General features: G+C 65.6%; 3 protein-coding genes across 3 annotated transcripts; 2 read left to right on the forward strand and 1 right to left on the reverse strand.

Annotated features, from left to right (window-relative positions):
• Positions 1 to 1,211: 1,211 nt before the first annotated feature.
• On the reverse strand, positions 1,212 to 3,321 carry LOC309601619 (phytanoyl-CoA hydroxylase-interacting protein; the record flags this gene model as incomplete). The annotated part of the gene is made up of 4 exons (XM_082334755.1): positions 1,212 to 1,746; positions 1,885 to 2,002; positions 2,210 to 2,384; positions 3,157 to 3,321. 4 exons carry the CDS (start codon positions 3,319 to 3,321, stop codon positions 1,212 to 1,214), a joined length of 993 nt encoding a protein of 330 aa, XP_082190881.1.
• A 3,226-nt stretch (positions 3,322 to 6,547) lies between these two features.
• LOC309601666 (DNA-directed RNA polymerase III subunit RPC4-like) lies at positions 6,548 to 9,215 on the forward strand (the record flags this gene model as incomplete). Its single annotated transcript, XM_082334830.1, is given in 9 exon segments — positions 6,548 to 6,640; positions 6,642 to 6,713; positions 7,001 to 7,044; positions 7,188 to 7,339; positions 7,429 to 7,556; positions 7,634 to 7,808; positions 7,901 to 8,154; positions 8,248 to 8,400; positions 8,709 to 9,215. Coding segments are annotated over 9 exon segments (1,194 nt in total). The 3' UTR covers positions 8,832 to 9,215.
• A 1,891-nt stretch (positions 9,216 to 11,106) lies between these two features.
• On the forward strand, positions 11,107 to 18,327 carry LOC309601590 (piwi-like protein 2; the record flags this gene model as incomplete). Its single annotated transcript, XM_082334693.1, has 20 exons — positions 11,107 to 11,314; positions 11,393 to 11,651; positions 11,750 to 11,860; positions 12,157 to 12,274; positions 12,418 to 12,542; positions 12,643 to 12,723; positions 13,068 to 13,181; positions 13,409 to 13,597; positions 13,712 to 13,796; positions 13,944 to 14,030; positions 14,192 to 14,332; positions 14,438 to 14,551; positions 14,927 to 15,115; positions 15,246 to 15,347; positions 15,443 to 15,562; positions 15,800 to 15,888; positions 16,230 to 16,335; positions 17,067 to 17,320; positions 17,482 to 17,589; positions 18,171 to 18,327. The coding sequence occupies 20 exons, from the start codon at positions 11,107 to 11,109 to the stop codon at positions 18,325 to 18,327; spliced, it is 2,757 nt and encodes a 918-aa protein (XP_082190819.1).
• Between the last annotated feature and the right edge of the window lie 1,613 nt (positions 18,328 to 19,940).

Below are 19,940 nucleotides of genomic sequence, written 5' to 3' on the forward strand. Positions count from 1 at the left end.
TGGAGTGGGCTGTGCCCAGATGGGACGGTGATGGGCACCAAGGCTTTTCATCCAGAAGGGTTTGCAGCCCCGGTGATGGGTGAGGAGGTGCCAAACCCAGGCTTCGGCGGCTGTCCCGGGGCTGGCGAAGGCAGCAGGGTGCCCGTGACTGTGTCCTCGCTGCCACAGCATCCCTCTGTGCCACCCTGGTCCCCCCCCAGCCCTGTCCCCCCGCCTCCCTGAGCCGGACCGGGGTCTGGAGCCGCTTCCCCGGTTCCCGGCGGGGGACAGAGGCGCGTGACACGGCCGGTGGCGACCGCACAGAGTTTATTGATACACCGCCAGCACAGCACAGGGATGCTCGGGGATGGGGAGGTTGTTCTCTTCTACCGTTACAGCGTGCATCGGATACACAGAGACGGGGAGCGGGCAGCCCGCGGGGGCCGGCACGCAAGCGCCATGCTGCCGACGGCTCATGCGGGGGGCGGCGGAGTGGGGGGACGGGGTTTGGGGAGGGGGGGTTCAGCTCCGCTCCCCTGCCCCGACTCCTCCGGCTGCCTCCTGGGGCCGGGGATTCGGGCGGCACAGCGACGGCTAGAGCAGAGAGCGAACACGGAACAGCGCTGCACGACACGGGGGGACGTCGCGGCGTCCCCCGCACCACTGTGGACACGCGCACCACGGCTGCAGCCCCGAGGCGGCACCGGTGGGAGCGGGGGTCCCTGCCCGAGCACCCCTCCATCCCCAGGAGCAGTTCAAAACCGGGGGGGTGCTTCCAGTCTTTCCACCGAACCCCTTGGGGTGGCCGGGGAGCCCCAGCCCCGGTTGGCAGGGCCGGGGCTCCCCGGGAGCTGTGCCGCCGGCGGGGGGGTGAGCCCTGGTGCAGGGGACCGGGGGGGATGCGGGGGACGCCGGAGGGGAAGGGGGTCCCGCAGCGGCTGCGCGGCGGAGGACAGAGCGCGGGGCTCACGCCAGCGAGGATGATGCTGGTCGGCCAGTCCAGGAGATGAAGGCTTCCTCCCTCGGGGCACAGAGCGGCATGGGGTCTGCCTCCATGCCGGGCGAGCATCCCACCGGCTCCTTCCCCGAGCGGGCAGGGACACAGGCAACGCCGCTATTTACACCGGCCGGGTCCCCCGCACCCATCCGGGTCCTCCACCCAGCAGCGTCCGTGGGAGAAGCCCCCGCGGCAGGCTCCCGGCCCCCTCCCCGGCCCTGCCCGCGTCCCACCCTTAACGCCCCACGCTGATGTTGCACGTCTTGCAGCTGGGGTCCTTTTTGGCGTTGGCGGTGGAGAGGCTCATCAGCTGGTGCCCGCTGATCTCCCCCAGCACGCCGAGGCTGAGGTCCACCGGCTCGGTGTATATGACCTCCAGGATGCTGTCCTGGGCATGGCGGTACACCAGCTCGCCCTCCTCCACGCAGCACGTCAGGAACTTGTTGGAGGAAATGTCCAGTTGGGGTAGACGCTCCCGGCAGAAGAGATCCCCCGAGGAACCCTTGGGTGCCAGGACCAGGACGACGTAGTGGTAGGCGGTGTACATGCAGTAGAAGTCCGCGAAGTAGAGGTTGGTGTTGGGGTTGAAGAGACGCTGAGCCGGGATCTGGAAACGGTAACGACCGTAGGGCGAATCCTGGGGGGGCTGCCCGGTGTTGAATTCGGTGTTGCAGCTGAAGAAGATGCCGTGCAGCATGCCGCTGGTGGGCGAGCCGTGGCTGCCGCTGTTGTCCTTCAGCGACGGCTTCATCACGTTCCCGCAGTGCATCCTGCGCGCGGGGACCGGGGTGAGGAGGAGGAGGAGGAGGAGGAGGGACACACGCACACGCACGCAGAGGCAGGGTCAGGGGACGCGGCCTCGGCGAGGACCGGGTGGCCCCGGGGCGGGGGAATGGGGACGGGGGTACCTGACGTGCTGGAAATATTCCTTGTGCTGGTTGCGGTAGAAGACGGAGAAGCGCAGCATGCGGCCGGCGATCAGCTCTGCTTTCTCCTGCAGCTGGGCCAGGTGCTCCTTGGCGTAGTCTGGGGACGGGGACGGGGACATCAGGGTGTCTCCATCCCTGCCGGCAGCCCATCCCTGCCCGCAGCTCCCGTTCCCCACACCTCCCGCCTCCCACTCATCAGCTGCCGCTCCAACCGGCCCGGCTTGTGCAAGCTCACGGCATCGCCCCCGTTCTCCCGGCTCCCGGGCCCCGGCACCGCTGGCTCGGCCACCCCCGCCACGCTCACCCCCGGTGCAAAACTCCACCGTCTCGCTCCAGCCGGACACCAGGTATTCGCCGTCGCTTTGCTTCACGGCCGTCTGCACCGCCACGCTGTACTCGGTGCGGGGGCTCAGGAACCAGTGTCCCCGCACCGTCATGGGCAGCGGCACCGCCTTGGCCACCAGTTTGGTGGGGACGTCCTGCGCCAAGGGGCGAGGGTCAGGCAGGGCGGCATCCCCGCTCCCCGCATCCCTGCCCACCCCTGCCCGACGCCAAGGGGATGCTGCCGGGTACCGCACGCCACAAAATATCCGCGCCGGCGCCTCTGCCGGGGTTTGCCCGCTACCGAGACACCCCTAAAGCAGCGTGCTGCCATATCTCCTGCTGTCCCCCCCTGGCTCCGGCCCCGGCATCGCTCCCACCTCCCCGGCTGCCTGCGCTGGCCCCCAACACCTCCCAGCAAAGCCGCTGCTGGGACAGGGATGAGGAGTCCTCCCCCAGGGGGTCTCAGGGACCCCCCCGCTCCCGGTGGCATCTCGCGGTGTCAATAGGCCACCGAGCAGCACCGCAGTGCAGAGCCGTTTCTGTGGCAACGGCGGATGCTGAAGTCGGGAGATACGGGGGGGGGGAAAATCCCACCCCCCACCCCCCCTTATTATTGGGGAGGAGAAAAAAAAAATAATGTTAAACATTAAATAGCATCACCCTGGCAACCGCGCTGCTAAAAACGTCCTGAATTAGTGACTCGTATTCAGGGGGAGGGGGAGCGCGAGCGATTTGCGGCTCCGCTCCCCCGCGTGGGCTCGGGGGGGTCGGTCGCACCCCGGTCCCCGTCCCGGTCCCCTCCGGCAGCCGTGTCCCGCAGGGGGATTTGTCCCCAGATCAGCGTGGGAGTGGGCTATAACCCTGTTTCCCCCCTCAAAACCCCCTCTCCTCTCCCCGGGTGGGGGTCCCGCATCCCCCCCGGCTCACCCGATGCTTGAACTTGTTGGAGTTCTTGTTCTCCTTCTTGTTGAGGTCGATGAAATAGTGGGTGACCCTCTCCAGGTCCCCCTTCTCCATGGCCCAGGAGATGCGGAAAGAATCGCAGGTGATATTGTTGATCTCGATATTTTTGGGAGTGGAAAGCAGCTCCATGGCCGGAGGGGCTGAGCTCCTGTGGGCAGAACACGGGTGGGGGGCTGCTGAGCACGGCGGGGGTGCCCGCTGCCCACGACGGCAGCTGCCAGGCGGGCGGTCGCCCGCGCCGAGGCCCCCGCGGCGGAGCAGATGGCACCGGGGTGGAAAAGCGGCCGGCAGCCAGGAATAGGCAACGCAGGCAGGAGCAGGCAGCGGGAAGCCGGGAACAAGCCCGTTCGGGAAGCGGCTGCGCGGGGGCCCCGGCCGCTCCCGCGGGATGCCGCGGGGCCCCGGCTCGTCGCCAGCGGGTGTTTCGGGGTTTGCTCAACACCGGGTGGGGAAAGAAAAACAAGGGGAGCGGAGGGAGTGCTGGGAGAGGGGAGGGTTGCATGCAGGCAGCTGGCACTGGAAAAGCTGGATCCGCCTTTGCCCTGGCCCCACGGCCGCTCTGTGCCTCAGTTTCCCCGTGGCCGGGGCTGCGCTCACCCCCTGCGCCCCGGGAAGCCGCTCTGCGGGGTGGGCGCACGGGGGGGCTTTGCACCCCGGGGTGGGGGATGCACGGGCGCAGCGGATGCCGTCGGGGGCACGGGATGCATCGAGGAGGCTGGGGGGAGTGGGTGCCCCCCACCCTGCACCCCGGGCCGGTGTGAGCCCTGCAGGGAGCGGCAGTGCCGTGGCGGGCACGTGTCCGAGCCGTGGCACCGCGGGGCTGCCGACGCGCCCGCGCACAGGGGCGCACGCCCACAGCGGCTCACACACGCGTGCCCACGGCCGCCCACACCCGGGCTCGTCCTCGCCGCCCCGCTACCGCTGCACGGCATCGCAAACACCACCGTGCCGGTGCAAACACCGCTCGGCACCCGTGGGCGCATCCACCCCGCGCGTGGGCACCCGTGGGCACGCTCCCACGGCCACCCACATCCACGCCTGCACCCCGGCTGCGTGCGCAGAGCCAGGGGTGCCGGCGGGCAGGCGCAGCACACGCCGGCAACCCGCGGCAGGGCGCTCGCTTGCCCCCGCAGCCCTGCGGCGAGCCGCACCGCGCGCCCCACAGCCTCCCCCTGCCACCCCAGCACCGGGTGGCCACCGGACCCACCGAGCTGGGTGTCACCCCAAGCGTAACCCCCCAGCCACCCTCGGGCAGAGCAGAAGGTCACCGCTTTGGGGACGACGTGCCAGCCCGCTGCCCCATTCCCGTGCCCGGCGGTGGCACGGGGGCTCTCGCCTTGCTTCGTCCTGCGCTGGGAGCTTTGCAGTCGGATCGCGATGCCCCGTGTCACCGTGTCCCCGTGCACCCCGTGTCCCCCAAGCAACCCCTGCCAGGGCTTAGCCGATGCCGGTTGCAGGCTCGCGGGTGCCGGTAGCACGATGCCGGTGAGGCCCTTACCTGGCCGTGCCGGAGGGCTGCCGGGATGCGGTGGGATGCTGGTAGGGCAGCAGGAGAGGGCAAGGCAGGGCAAGGCAGGGCAGGCAGCCCCGGTGGGGCCGAGCTGAGCGGGAAGGGCGAAGGATGCCGGTGAGAAAGCGATGGTGCCGGTACCCAGCGATGCCGCGCTGCTGCCTGCGGCTGCTGCGACTGGGATCCTCCCAGCCAGCTCGGAAATAGCAAACACCCTCCAGAGGAGGGAAAAAAAATGTGGGGGGAAAAAAAAAAAGAAAAAGGGAGGGGGGGAGGAAAAAATAATATCTAAGCAGCTCGGAGAGGGGGGAGTGGAAAAAGAAAAAAAAAAAAACCCCTTCTTGTTCTGCCAATGGGGTGGCGGGTTGTGCGCGGCGTCAGGTGATGGAGGCAGCGCGGCTCCTGCCTGCTGCTGCCTGCGTGGCGAGTGGGCGGCTGTGGGTGCAAGTTGTGGGTGGGGTGGTGGGCAGCTCCTGCCTGAACCCCTGTTTTGGGGGCTGGGGAGGGGGGTCCCGGTTGTGCGGTTCCCGCCCCCGGCACAACCGGGACCCCCCTCCCCAGCCCCCAAAATGGGATGCGATGGGTGCGTGGGGATGCTGGCACCCACGCAGGACCCCCGTGGGAAACACGGGTGCAAAGCCCAGAGGCTGGGGGGGGGGGGCTTGCTGTTTTGCTGCCGGTGATGTGGGGGACAGCTTGGTCTGGGGTTGAGCAAGGGTGGTTTTTTTGGGGTGAGCACCCCCAAAAGAATAAAAATCATTGCCCTCCCGACCCCCCCCCCCCCCCCCAGCGGGGTTCCCACGCGTGTTTTCCTCCCCGTGGGGCTGTAACCTGGTTGGGTGTCCCCCCCCCTCGGGTTGCAGGGGACCCTGGAGGGGTGGCTGCAGCCCAGACAACCGGGGGGGTTCAAAATGAAGGGGCTCCCCCCCCTCAGTGCCCCCCCCAACCGCCCACTGCCCCAAGAACCGGGCACTGCCCGCCACAAAGATGGCGCCGCCACCTTCCTCATGGGGCTCGTCAATGCCAAGCACAAAGATGGCCGCTCATTAGCGGACTCGGCGCGCCCTCAATAAAAATGGCGGTAGCGGCTTCTTTCCGGGAAGGTCGGGTCGCATAGCAGGCATGCGCAGTGGGGCCGGCGGCCCGTGGTTGCCCGGGCAGGGTAAGGGGCGGCGTGGCGTGGGGTGGGGGCACGGGGGGGCCGGGGAGCGGCTCGGGAGGGGGAGGCGAGGGGGCCCAGGGGGGTGTGCGTGGGGGGCTGAGCCCCCTGGGGAGGGGGGGGTGCGAGTGGGCCCTGTTTGGGGGTGTATGGGGGGGTGGGCAGCCTGGGGAGGGGGGTGCGAGTGGGTCCTGGGGGGTGCGGGGGGGGGGGGTGAGCACCCTGGGGAAGGGGGTGCGGGGGGGGGGGGGTGAGCAGCCTGGGGTGGGGTACACGCGTGGGTCCTGTTTGGGGGTGCGGGGGGGGAGGTGAGCAGCCTGGGGTGGGGTACACGCGTGGGTCCTGTTTGGGGGTGCGGGGGGGGGGTGAGCACCCTGGGGAGGGGTACACGCGTGGGTCCTGTTTGGGGGTGCGGGGGGGAGCACACTGGGAAGGGGGATGCGAGTGGCCTCTGTTTGGGGGTGCGGGAGGAGGGGAGCCCCCGGGGGAGGGGTGCACGCGTGGGTCCTGTTTGGGGGTAGAGGGGGGGTGAGCAGCCTGGGGAGCGGGGTGCATGGGGGGGTGAGCCCCCGGGGGTGGGGCACACGCGTGGGTCCTGTTTGGGGGTACAGGGATGCCCCTGCGCAGGGCGTTGGGCCGGGTGCCCCTGACCGTGTCCCCCCCCGCCCCACAGGGCCAGGCCGGGGATGGCGGAGGGGGGCTCGGGCGATGGCGGCTCGGGGGGCAGCCTGCGGCCGGGGCTCCCCGGGGCACGGGGGCTGCTGGGGAGGCGGCCGGCCGCCCCCCCCCCTCACCCCCGGCCGCCTGCCCTCCATCCGCTCCCGAGACCTCACCCTGGGAGGCGTGAAAAAGGTGAGTACCCTGGGGAGGGCTCCCCAAAAACCCCCCTTTTCGGGGTCACCCTGCGTCCCGCCCCACCGCATGGGGTATGGGTGCTTGGGGACCTCCGCAGCACGGGTGGGGTGTGAGGAGGGGCCCCCGGAGCGGCAGCCCGGGGGGTTTCGGGGTGCCCCGGGGGAAGCTGGTCCGTGCGGGACGTGGCCAGGTCCCCAGCCGCCTCCTCCAGCCCCGCGGCCGGTTTGGTTTCTGTTGCTTATCTCCGCTCGTGCAGTGACTTGTCCCTCTGCTCTCGTTTGCAGAAAACCTTCACCCCCAACATAATTAGCAGGAAGATCAAGGAAGAGTAAGTGGCCTCGTAAGCGTTTCCGTGGGGCGCGGAGGCGGTTTTGCCGGCGGGTACCTGCGCGGCGGGGTCTCGGTGGGCAAAATGTGCCCTGGGATGGAGAGCTGGTGGCGGGGGTGACGGGCCACCTCCCCGCTCCCCAGGCCCCGCGAGGATGTCTCCGTCAAGAAGGAGAAGAAGGAGCGGGACCGGGACCGGCAGCGTGATGGGCACGGCCGGGGCCGGGGCCGGCCCGAGGTTATCCAGTCCCACTCCATCTTCGAGCAGGGCCCTGCTGAAATGATGAAGAAGAAAGGTAATGGGAGCTGCCCCCCTTCCTGGGGGGGTCTCGGGGCCGTCCCACCCCGCTCGGGGCTCACCCCGGGGCTGCTCCCCTCTCCCCAGCAGGCTCCTGGGACAAGACGGTGGACATGTCAGACTTCGGCCCTTCCCACATCATCAACATCAAGAAGGAGAAGAGGGAGACGGATGAGGAGACAAAGCAGATCCTGCGGATGCTGCAGAAGGACGATGTGAGTGGGACCAGGGCTGGGGGGTGGCTTTGGTGCCACCGGGCCGGTGCCGAGTGTCCCCTCTCCCGTTCCCGCAGTTCCTCGACGACCCGGGGCTGAAGAATGACATCCGTAACAAGCCGGTGCAGCTGCCGCTGGCCCACTCGGGCTGGCTCTTCAAGGAGGAGGCGGCGGAGCAGGAGGAGGACGCCCAGCCCTGGCTGCCTGGTCCTAAGGAGGAGAAGATGGAGCTGGACCCGCCGGCGGTGAAAGGTGTGCTGGGGTGGGGGGGATCCCAGCGGGCAGGGGCTGGGGGTGCTGCCCCCTCCCCGTGCCCACCCACCGCCTCTCACCCCCGGTGCCAGTGAAAGAAGAGCCATGCGATGAGGACCCCCTCCCCAAGCCAACGCAAAGCAAGGGACCCCCCGGTTTTCCCCGGGACATCTCGGTGGCCGAGCTGCTGCAGCGGCTGAGCCTCTCGGCCGAGGAGGAGCTGCTCTTCCTGCAGCTGCCCGACACGCTGCCCGGCCAGCCGCCCACCCAGGACACCAAACCCATCAAGACGGAGCTGCAAAACGAGGAAGGGCAAGTGATGGTGGTGAAGCAGGAGAAGAGTCAGGTAGGGGCTCGGGGTGGGGGGCAACGGGGTGGGATGGGGGACGGCGGCGTGGTGATGTCCGCCCCCCCCTCATCCCGCGGTGTCCCTCGGCAGGAGGCGAAGCAGGCGGAGAATATCTGCACCCTGGCCGACCTCCCCGAGGGGCAGGTGGGGAAACTGCTGATCCGTAAGTCGGGCAAGGTGCAGCTGGTGCTGGGCAAGGTGACTCTGGACGTGACCATGGGGACCCCCTGCTCCTTTCTGCAGGTACAGGCAGGGTGCTGGGGACCTGATTTGTGGGGCTGCGCCCCAAGGAAGCCCCTTGGGGGTCCCTAGGACCATCGGGGGGAGCAGGGTCGTGCTGGCCCCTAGGTGATGGGGCTGGCAGCCCTTCGCTGTGGCAGTGGCGGGGAGGGAGCCTGCTCTTGTCCCCAGGGTGTGGGTAGCAGGGGGGACACATCTCCTCCAGGCTTAGCTCTCCACAGCGGGCAGGGACCTCGGCCCTTTTCCCGCCACGGTTAAAGGGTTTCCCGTGGGAGTGGGCTGCTCACGGGTATTTCTTCCCTCTGGAAAAGGAGCTGGTGTCTGTCGGCATCGGGGACAACCGGACGGGCGAGATGATCGTCCTGGGCCACGTGAAGCACAAGCTGGTGTGTTCCCCGGACTTCGAGGCTCTGCTGGAGCACCGGCACCGGTAGCCCAGGGGGAGCCGGGGGGGCCCAGCCCCATGCCCACGGTGACTGTCCCGGCACGGCTCGCGGAGCCTGCGGTGCCCCAGCTCTGCCCTCGGCCCCTCCAGCCTTGCCCTCGGGATGTGGAGAGGGGTCTTCTGCAGGTGTGGGCGCAGGGCCAGCCCCTGCCTCCTTCCTGGCCTGGGGCTGGGGGCTCTGGCTCTCTCCCCCAGACCCACTGCCCACCCTGTGCAAAACTGGCAGGGGCCGTGGCTGCCTTCATCTCACAGATTTCTGGATGTGCGGGACCCTGGTGTCCCCCCCGGCTCTCTGGCAGCTGTCCACATGCTGGGGAGAGCAGGACACACACCCGTGGGGAGAAATGCGGAATAAAAACCTCTTTTCCCCCCAGCGTGGGGCTGCTCTGTCTCCTCCACCGTGCCGCCGGCAGCCTCCGCCCCGTGCCACCTGCCCGACCGGTTGCCGCCGGCCGGTCGGGCCCCGGTGTGGCACGCTCGGTGCTGGCACGCGGGACCGAGTCCTTGGCCGCTTACTCACCCGGTGCTCCCTTGGGAGACCCGGGGGGCCCCACCGCGGTGCCAGGCCTTGGCAGGCAGAGGCTCCGTGCCGAGGAAGCCGTGTGGGGGCCGCAGGGGGTGCGGGACCCCTCTGGGGTCCCTGGCCTCTGCTGCAGCACGCAGTGAGGGGCTAGCGAGTGGCCACCACTGCACCCCCGGCATGGCGGCAGGAGGCTGCGTGTCCTGGAACAGCATCACCCTGCTGTCTGCCATCATGGGGCCAAATCCTGCGTGCCCCGGCGAGCAGGGGGCGGGCATGGAAGCACCAATTGCCGGTGCAGAGCAGAGCTGGGGCTGCACTTGCCCTTCTGCTATTGCCCCCCTGCCTCGTCCCATCTTACCCCCCCATCCCACCCTATCTTACCCCATCCCATCTCACTTCCCCCACTCCATCCCGTTTTACCCCCCTGCCCCATTCTGTTTTACCCCCCCAGCCCATCCCATTTTACCCCCCATTCCATCCCATTTTAGCCCCCTTGCCCCATTCCATCTTGCCCCCTGCCCCATCCCATTTTACCCCACACACCAATCCGATCTTACCCCATCCCATCTTACCCCCCCTGCCCCATTCTTTTACCCCCCCACCCCATCCCATCTTCCCACCCCATCCCATCTAACTCCCTCTGCCACATCCCATTTTACCCCTCCGTTCCATCCCATTTTAGCCCCCCGCCCCATCCTGTTTTACCCCAAACACCAACCGATCTTACCCCCCATCCCATGTTACCCCCCCCTCCCCATCCCATGTTACCCCCCCCTCCCCATCCCATGTTACCCCCCCTTTCCCATCCCGTCTTACCCCCCCTTTCCCATCCCGTCTTACCCCCCCTTTCCCATCCCGTCTTACCCCCCCTTTCCCATCCCGTTTTACCCCCTCCCCATCCCATCTTACCCCCCCTTTCCCATCCCATTTACCCCCTCCCCATCCCATCTTACCCCCCCTTTCCCATCCCGTCTTACCCCCCCTTTCCCATCCCGTTTTACCCCCCCTTTCCCATCCCGTTTTACCCCCTCCTCATCCCATCTTACCCCCCCTTTCCCATCCCATTTACCCCCTCCCCATCCCATCTTACCCCCCCTTTCCCATCCCATTTACCCCCTCCCCATCCCATCTTACCCCCCTCCCCATCCCATTTACCCCCTCCCCATCCCATCTTACCCCCCTCCCCATCCCATTTACCCCCTCCCCATCCCATCTTACCCCCCCTTTCCCATCCCATTTACCCCCTTTCCTATCCCGTCTTACCCCCCCTTTCCCATCCCGTCTTACCCCCCCTTTCCCATCCCGTTTTACCCCCCCTTTCCCATCCCGTTTTACCCCCTCCTCATCCCATCTTACCCCCCCTTTCCCATCCCATTTACCCCCTCCCCATCCCATCTTACCCCCCTCCCCATCCCATTTACCCCCTCCCCATCCCATCTTACCCCCCTCCCCATCCCATTTACCCCCTCCCCATCCCATCTTACCCCCCCTCCCCATCCCATTTACCCCCTCCCCATCCCGTTTTACCCACCCCGCCCGCTCCGGCCCCGCCCCCGCGGCGGGCGCTGTCCGCGGTGCTGCAGCCCCTCCGCCGCGGGGGCTGGGTCTCCCCGCGGGGGGGGCGTGGCCAGCGAGCTGCCCAATGAGGGGGCGGGGCGGCGGGGGTGGGCGGGGCCGCGCCTGCGCGCTGAGGCGGCGGCGTGCTCGGCGCTGCGGCTCGCCCGCTTCGACGGCTGGGCCGATGGAGCCCTCCCGGCCGCTCCGCCTGCCCGGCCCCGGCCCCGCTCCCCCGGGCAGGCTGCGGGGGCTCCCGGGCCGCGCCCAGCGCCTGCCCCAGCCCGGCCCTCCCCAGCCCCGGCCCTCCCTGGCGCCGCTCTCCGCCCTGCTGTGCGGCCTGGGCCTGGGCGAGCGGCCCTGCCCCTCTCTGGAGGCGGGGGACTGGCCCCTCGGTAGGTGCTCGTACCCGGGGGAGGGACGGGGAGGCCCGGCCGCGCTCCCCGCCGCCGCCCACCCTCTCCTTCCCGCAGGCCGCGGCACCACCGGCGCGGTAGAGGCTCTGGCGCGGGCCTGGGGCCCGGCGGCGGAGGACGACGATGATGGCGGCCGGGGAACCAGGGCCCTGTGGCGGGGCAGAGGGGAGGCCCTGCCCGGCCCCCCCGGGAGGGACACCGCCACCGGGCAGTCCCACGGGAAGCCCTGCGCCGCTGCTGCGCCCAGCCTGCGCCCACCGGGGCCGCGGCCCGCCCCGCCGCCCGCCCCAGCGACCCCCCCAGCTGCCGGCAGACTGTAAGTGAAGCATTGGTGAGCCCCGGCCCCGCGTTTTGGGGTCCGAGCACCGGCTGGGGTCGCAGCTGGCCACCCTGCCTCTGCCCCGTCTCTCCTAGGGCACTGGGGACAAAGCCAGCGGCAAAGGGAGCCACCTTAGCCATGGGGCTGAACTCAGTTAAAATCCACTGCCAGAACGAAGCCATCTACCAGTACCACGTTACGTTCAGGTATCGGTGTGGGCGCGGGGGGCCGGGCTCCCCCGCAGCCCCTCGAAGGGTGGGTGCCCCTGGGCAGAGCCCTCTGTGTCTCTCCCTCCCTCCCGGTAGCCACTAGATGGAGCGGCCGTCGCGGCCACGGTGCCTGCGGGCAGAGCTGTGCAGGGCAGCGAAGCAAATGAGCTCCGGCTTTTCCCTCTCGTAGGGTTTGTGGGGTCCTGGGGGGGGGGGGGGGGGGGGGGCAGAAGAGGGTTAAAAGACTGAGGACTTGCCAGTGGTGGCAGGCGATGAATCCCTGTCTCCGGCAGCCCCGAGGTGGAGTGCAGGAGCGTGCGCTTTGCCATGCTGAAGGAGCACCGGGCGGTGACGGGGGACGTGACTGCCTTCGATGGCTCTATCCTCTACCTCCCTATCCTGCTCCCCCAGGTAAGGGGCGACGTGATCTGCACCAGGGTGAGGTCGTTCTAACCCATTTGGGGGCGTGGGGATGCCCCACCGGGTCTCCCATCAACGTGCTGGGTAGGAGAGCGTCCCTCCCACCCCGGCTAACGCACCGTCTCGCCCTGCAGCCAGTCAGTCTGAAAGCTCAGAGGAGAAGCGACGGGGAGGAGATCACCATCACCATCCAGATAACCAAGGTCCTCGAGCCCAGCTCAGATCTCTGCATCCCCTTTTACAACGTGGTTTTCCGGAGGTGAGGAATGGTGGGAGACCCTCCCCGAGCTCCAGGGAGGAGACCCTCCTCCTCCTCCCTCTGAGTCTGAGCCCATCTTGCTTTTATTTTTCTTTTCTAGGGTGATGAGAATGTTAGATATGACGCCCGTTAGGAGAAATTTCTTTGAACCTGCCCAGGCGACCATATTACAGCATTACAGGTGGGTGCCAGACACGGTTTCCTCCTGCTGCTGCCCAAGCACGTGAGTGCGAGATGGGGACATCCCTGTCCCCCCGGCAGTAGCGCGAGGCTGGAAATTCGGAAGTCTTTGCCAGGACAGCTCTCTTGGCCAGCTCTCGTTAGCCTGACCTCAGAGCGCCTGTTTTCTGCAGCGCAATTCAGGGCTTATTAGCTGAAAGCTGGCAGACAGCTGGGAAATAAATCCCCGTGTGTTTTGAGCGCTCCTTGGCGAGCGGGACGGCTGCCCGGCTCCCCTGGCAGCATCGTGCAGGCGGCTCCAGTTTTAACCCAGGCGCCTTTGGGCATCTTCCCCTCCGGGCACAGGCTGCAGATTTGGCCAGGATACTCCGTCAGCATCCGGAAGAAGGATGGCGGCCTCTTCCTCTTGGTTGACGCCATCCACAAAGTCATCCGCAGCGATTCCGTCCTGAATTTCATGTAAGAGAAGGGAAAAAAGCCTGGAGGAGCCCTGCGGGGCTTTAGGGATGAGGGTGGTTTTCCAGCAGCGGCGTGCCCGGGGCCGGCTCTTGGCGAGGGCAGTGCCAGCTGTGATCACTGGGCCCGCGGTCACCGGTGCCGTTTGGCAAAAGGCATTTTATTTTTGGGGTGACGCGGGCAGGGAGCATCACCGTGAGCCTCTCCTCCTCCCTCTCTCCCCGCCGCAGGCACACCCTCTACAAGCAAAGCCTCAGCAGCTTCCAGGACGAGTGCACCAAGCAGCTGGTGGGCAACGTGGTCATCACCCGCTACAACAACCGCACCTACCGCATCGACGATATCGACTGGAACAAGACCCCGAGGGACAGTTTCACCTTGGCCAGTGGCGAGGAGATCACCTTTGTGGACTACTACAGGTAGGGACCTGCTGGAGCATCCCTTCCGTGGGGAAGGGCTTGATGCCTGGCTCTGACCCGAGGTGGGGGAGCAGGAACATCTCACCTGATGCCATCTCCCTGCCGTTTTTCCAGCAAAGCCTACGGGATCACCATCAGGGAGCTGGATCAGCCATTGCTCGTCCACAGGCCCAGGGAAAAACAGACGCCGGAGGGGAAGGTGAGCCAGGCATGGAGACCAGGGGAGGGGAAATTGAGACCCACGGTCTTTTCTCGGCTCCTCCAGCCCCTGTCCTGCCCGTAGCTGGGAGGACAAGGGCCTGCGGCCCCCTCGAGGTGCTGACGGTGCCTGTCCCCCTCCCTGCAGCGTCAGCTGGACATGGTACTGCTCGTACCGGAGCTCACCTTCATGACCGGGGTCCCTGAGATAAGGAAGGACAGTCGAATGGTGAAGGTCAGAGCGCGTTCCCATCCGATGGTCCCTGCTCACCCAAGCCGGCATTGCTTGGTTTGGAGAGCTGAGCCCCGGCCAGCCGCTGCCGGGGGGGAGCTCAGAGCCCCCCATCGCACCCGGGGGTTCCCCAACCCGCCTCCCCCCGTGCCCGCCCGCTGCAGGACGTGATGCGGGAGATGCTGCAGAGCCCCAGGCAGCACTACGTGCGTCTCACCAGCCTCCTGCGCAGGATCAAGGACAGCCCAGAGGCCTCGGGGGAGCTGATGCGCTGGGGGCTCAGCCTGGACCCCGACATCTACAGGGTAAGGGCTGCGGGGGGCCAGGCTCCGAGCTCACCCCCCCGGGAACGGAGGCAATGGCTCCACTGCGGCGGCACTGGAGCTGCTGTGGGTTTCTGCTCTGTTTAGACCCAGGGCCGAGTCCTGCCCACAGAGAGGATCAACCTGCGGCACAGCTCCTTCATGCCCGCCGAGGACCTGACCTGGAACAAGGAGGTCATGCGAGAAGCCTCCATCTCGGCGGTGAGCCCCTGGCTCGGCCCTTGCAACAACATCCCCTTGTTTGAAAACTGGGATGGGTTTTCTTAGTGCTGGCATCCCGTCTGTCCCGCTCTCGTCTGAGCTTGTTCGAGCTAAAACCCTTCCCTTATTTATATTGGCTTTATGCTTTAGCTTGTTTTTCCTAAGGAGGTTAGAGGTACGTGGCCGCAGCGGCTGCTTTCCCACCTCCTCTTGGAGTGGCTGAAGGCTTTCAGACTGCAGCAATCGGATGTTGTCGTGTGCCCTTTAGGTTCCTCTTGGGCTGCTTTTCCTCTCCCAAATTTCCCTCTGTGCTGTGAGCTGCACGCTTTGGCAGCCACGGCCCCGAGGCAAGGGCTGTCCTTGCCTCCCTCCTAGATAGCCATGAATTACTGGCTGCTGGTTTACCCGAAGCGCCTGCAGGGCCTGGCGAAGGAGCTGGTGGCCGCCATGGAGAGCGTCTGCGGCCCCATCGGCATGCACGTCAGCCGTCCCGCCTTGGTGGAGCTGAAGGACGACCGCATCGAGACCTACGCCAAGACCATCCGAAGCGTTTTGGGTAGCGAGGTGAGGAGGGGGGCTCAGGGGCATAGCGCAGGTTAACGTGTCTGCTGCGGAGGGCTGAGCTCGGATGGGTCTGCTCGGATCCCCACGCATCCGATCCTCCTGCGTCGCCCTCCCCTGTGCTTCCCCGCAGGACAAGGTGCAGCTGCTCCTGTGCATAATCTCCAGCAACCGGGAGGACTTGTACGTGGCCATCAAGAAGCTGTGCTGCGTGCAGTCCCCGGTGCCTTCCCAGGTAGGCGAGGGGCTTGGCAGAAGGGGACCACCGGCGTGGGGAAGCCGTGGGCATCTCCAGCCTCGCTTTTCCCTGGTTTTTTTTTCCCCCCACAGGTCATCAATGCACAATCCCTCACGGGCCAGTCGGGCAAGATGAGGAGCGTGGTCCAGAAAGTCCTGCTGCAGATGAACTGCAAGCTGGGCGGCGAGCTCTGGGGGGTCGACATCCCCCTGGTAAGACGGGCAAAACCACTCAGCACACACATGCGATGAGTTTGCAAGCTCTGGGGCATAAACTCTTGTGGTCACAGGCTTCCCTCTGGGGATGCGGCTGAATAATCTGCAGAATTGGGGTTGGCGTCTCCGTTTTGTGCGTGCAACGTCCCTCGCAGCTGGAGGGATCCAGGCAGGGCAGCCCGGCGGTGTCTGACTTATCCCTAAATCCCACCTGCCTCTTTTCCGCCCCCCCAGAAACAGCTGATGGTTATTGGCATGGACGTCTACCATGGCTGCAGCAAAGGGATGCGCTCCGTCATCGGCTTCGTGGCCAGCATGAATCAGTACGTGATGCTCCGAGAGGGAAGGCTTTCCTCCCGCTCCGCCCTGGGGACTGGGGGGGGTCCCACACCAGCATCGCCGTTGCCTCCCCTTTGCTGGGAAAGGGGCAAAGCCGATGCCTTCCCCGACTGCTGCGCTCAGCAAGGTCTCCACCAGCGTGTTTATGTTGGGCGGCGCTGGCTGCCGGCGTGGGCAGCGGCGACCTTTGGCGCGCCTTTGGCACCGTATCGCTGGGAAAGGTGCCGTGAGCGCCGAGCCGGGGTCGGTTTTGGTTGCACAACAGCTCGGTGGACTTTGGCTGGCGAGGTGGGTGCCTGATGCTTGTCCCCCCTTCCATCCCCAGCGTCCTCACCAAGTGGTATTCCAGGGTGGTTTTCCAGATGCCCCACCAGGAGATTGCCGACAGCCTGCGGCTCTGCCTGGCCGATGCCCTCCAGCACTTCCACGAGGTGAGGCCAAACCCCCAGCCCGGCGCTATCCAAAAAGCCCTCTTATGGTTTTAATGTCTCCTCCAAGCAAGGGAAAACCACCCCAAACCTGTCGGCCCGAGCGCACGCGAGCGAGCAAACATCCTCGGCAGCCTTTGGACTGGACGCGGCGCCCACGGCCGCGCTCGCCCCAGGAGGCTCGCCCTTATCTCGGGAACGTGCGAACCCGCCTCGAGGATTAGTTTGCACTGGGGGAAGTGCCACGTTACGCCTCTGCTCCTATCAGCATCTGCTGAGCCCTGTCCTCTCATCCCACGTCCCCAGCGTGAGAAAAGCAGCGTGTGATGGGGCGGGGGCCGGGACCTGTCGGCAGCAGGGACCCGCTCTTGGGATTTTCCCATCCCTCTGCGGGTGCTGGAGAAAAACCCCTGAAAACTGGAAGTTTTGGTGGTTGCCAAACGCTTGCCTGCGGGCAGGATTAGTGCCAACGCTGCTTCTCTCTGCCCTGCCAGCCCTTCTGAAACCTTTGAAACGTGTTTGCTGGGGCTGAGCGTAGTTAGGGGCTTTCTGCAAAGCTCGAGGGTGATGGGTTGAATTCCCAGGCTGCAAGACCACTGAATTGTCAGCCCTGGAGACCCGGTGGGCATCTAGTGCCCAGCTTCTTGCCAGGGCGTGCATCTCCCCCTGCCAGCCACTCCTGAGCATAGCAGAGGGGAAAAAGCAACGATCTTTTCCAATTTCTGCTTCCCCAGATGAACCACTGCTTGCCCAAGAAGATCGTCGTGTACAGGGACGGCGTGTCCGACAGCCAGCTCAACACCGTGCTCAAGTACGAGATCCCGCAGATGCAGAAGTGTTTCGACACCTTTGAGAACTACCAGCCCAGCATGGTGGTCATGGTGGTGCAGAAGCAAATCAGCACCAACTTCTACACCCTCACAGGGGAGCAATTCGCGTCCCCTCCTCCGGGGACGGTCATCGACCACACCGTCACCAGCTCCGACTGGTGAGTGGCGGTGACGGCAATGCCGGCTGCTTTCGGGAGAGCTGCGTGGGGTGCAAAAAAACCCCTTGGGTGCAAAAAAAAACCCCCTTGTGTGTGCAAAAAAACCCTCGTGTGCAAAAAAACCCAACAAACCCAAACCCTTGCCTTTCCCTCTTTCTCAGGCAGGATTTCTTTTTGTTGGCCCATCGCTCTCGCCAGGGCTGCAGCATCCCCACGCGCTACATCTGCGTGCTGAACACGGCCAACCTCAGCTGCGAGCACCTGCAGAGGTAAGGGCAGGCTTCCCACAGCCCCAGCATCTTGCGGTGTGGGGATCCATGTCTAACTCCCCAAATCTGGGGTTTTTTTGCAAAAACAGTCCCCTGGCGCTAGCGGGGAGGGCAGCGGGTACCTGTGCAGGCACTGGGTTGAGTCTGCTCTTCATACTGGGCTAGCTGGGAGGACTCGGCAGCGGATGGGGGAGAGGAGGCGGATTGCATCTGTCTTGCTTCCTCTCTGGGCAAGAATTAATTGCAAAGGTGATAAAGGAAATAAAAATCTGTGTCACCCGATGCTGGCCTTGCAAGAGAGCTGCTGCGGGCTCAAACACGGCGCAGTCCCTGGGTAATTAATGCAATTAGCCGCTATCGGTGCCCAGGCAGAGCCTGACCTTTAACTTGTGCAGTCAGGAAGAAAACCCCTCTGTGAGCAGGTTTGGCCTTGCAGCCTTTGCAGCTAGAGAGCTGCTGGAGCTGACCGAGCCCTGCCGAAGCACAGCGCTGCCTTAGGGAGCAGGATCCGGCCCCGCAGCATCGCTCCTGCAAGCGCCGGGATGCCAGGGAGCATTAACACCTCCTCTCGCTGTCCCCAGGTTGACTTTCAAGCTCTGTCACCTGTACTGGAACTGGCCGGGCACCGTCCGGGTCCCTGCCCCGTGCAAGTACGCGCACAAGCTGGCTTTTCTCTCGGGGCAGGTCCTGCACCACGAGCCCAGCGCCCAGCTCTGCGACAAGCTCTTCTTCCTATAGCCGGCGTGCTGGCGACGGGGGGAGAAAGGGCTCAATTTGGGGTTCGACTCCCCCAGCTGCCGCTGTTAAGTCTCCTCCAAGAGGGACTTTCTTTCCTTAAGTAAGGAAAGAACTTAATTTTTTCTGTTAATTTATTTCTGCGCACGGTTTCTTAGGTTCACTTTTATTGTTGTTTTAAAAAGGATGCTCGGAAGCGCTCCAGCGCGGCAGCAGGGCCGCGGAGCCGTGGGCTCCCGGGATTCATCTCCATGGGAATGACCCTGGAGCAAAACCCCGCTGCTGCGGGGCTGCCAGCCTCTGCCCGCTGGTTTCCAGTCCTCCCAGCAAAGGGGTTTGAATAAATGAACCCCAAAGGTGATGCCGCTCCCACAGCGCAGGCTGCAGCTCATCCCTGCCCCGTGCGGGCGCTGGATGCGAAAACCAAAGATTTCGGGTATTTTTTTCCCCCCCCCGTCTCTTGCATTGCCATCGAGGCAGCTGTCGGTTTGAATTTGTACTTTGCTTTTTCGAGCTCCTGTTTAACAAATCCCGTTCCAGTTTGGCTGGTTGTCCCATGCTTAAAAAGTCACTGCTTTTCCACGAAGTCTTTATTTTTTTTTTTTTATTCTGTCGGGCTGATAGGAGAGCAGATCGATATCCCAAGGGACAAGCGTGCGTTTGAGTTTTCAGCTGTTGCGGGTGTTGCTTTGCTGTGGGCAAGAAATGTTTGAGACTTTTGACTTTGAAGCTGGCGGGGGGCTGCCAGAGCATCCCCAAAATCAGCTGGATTTCGTCTCGGCGTGCCCCCGACCCACCCTTGTGCAAGCACCGGCAGGGATGGGGGTACGGCGGGAGCCTCCCCCTCCTCTCCCAGCCTCTCCCCTCCCTTTTTATGCAAAAAAAGGTTGAAAATATTTAATTTTGGGGGTTTGCTGTAACTGTAGCTTTCCGTTAACTTCAATAAAAGTGTTGCTGGCTGCCTCTTGGTGAGGGCTGGGTGACGGTGACCCCCCCACCCCTCTTCCCAGGGGGGTCCCAGGGCGGAGGGGACAGGGAGGGGACAGGCAGCAGTGACACGATGCTGCCCGGTGGGCAGCGAGCCTGGCAGGCAGGAGCAGAGCCCATCACCGCGTCCCCTGGTTAATCATTCACCATCACCCCTTGCCGACAGCGGCTTTTACCGGCCCTGGCGGACTTTGGCAGCCTTCACCCAGCCCGGGCCGGTGTTTTGGCGCAGGGCGAAGCTTGGCCCCGAGCGGTTGGGGGGGTGCTGGGGCCAAAGTGGGGGTGACGGCTCTGGGCAGCCGGCCGGGCCCCCGGCGCGCCTGGCCTCCCACCAGCCGCCTTTTTATATCGCGCCGTCGCCGCTGCCGGCAGGGAGAAAGGCTGCCTTGTCCTTGCCGGCTCCTTGGCACGGGGAGGAGAGCCGGGCCGGCCTCTGGCTGCAAGGCTGGCGGGCTCGGCCCCCCCGGAGCCCCGCCGGTCCCTTCCAGGGGGGTCCTTGGGGTGCCATGTCCCCTCAGGTGGGGGCTGTTTGGTACTCTGTGCCCTTGGGGGGGGTCTGAGGGGTGCCCCGTGCCCCCAGGGGGTGCTTGGGGGGGTCCATGGGGTGCCCTGTGCCCCTAAAGAGTGCT

The sequence above is a fragment of the Platalea leucorodia genome (assembly GCF_965183815.1).
Source record: "Platalea leucorodia genome assembly, chromosome: W".
NCBI classification, from domain to species: domain Eukaryota; kingdom Metazoa; phylum Chordata; class Aves; order Pelecaniformes; family Threskiornithidae; genus Platalea; species Platalea leucorodia.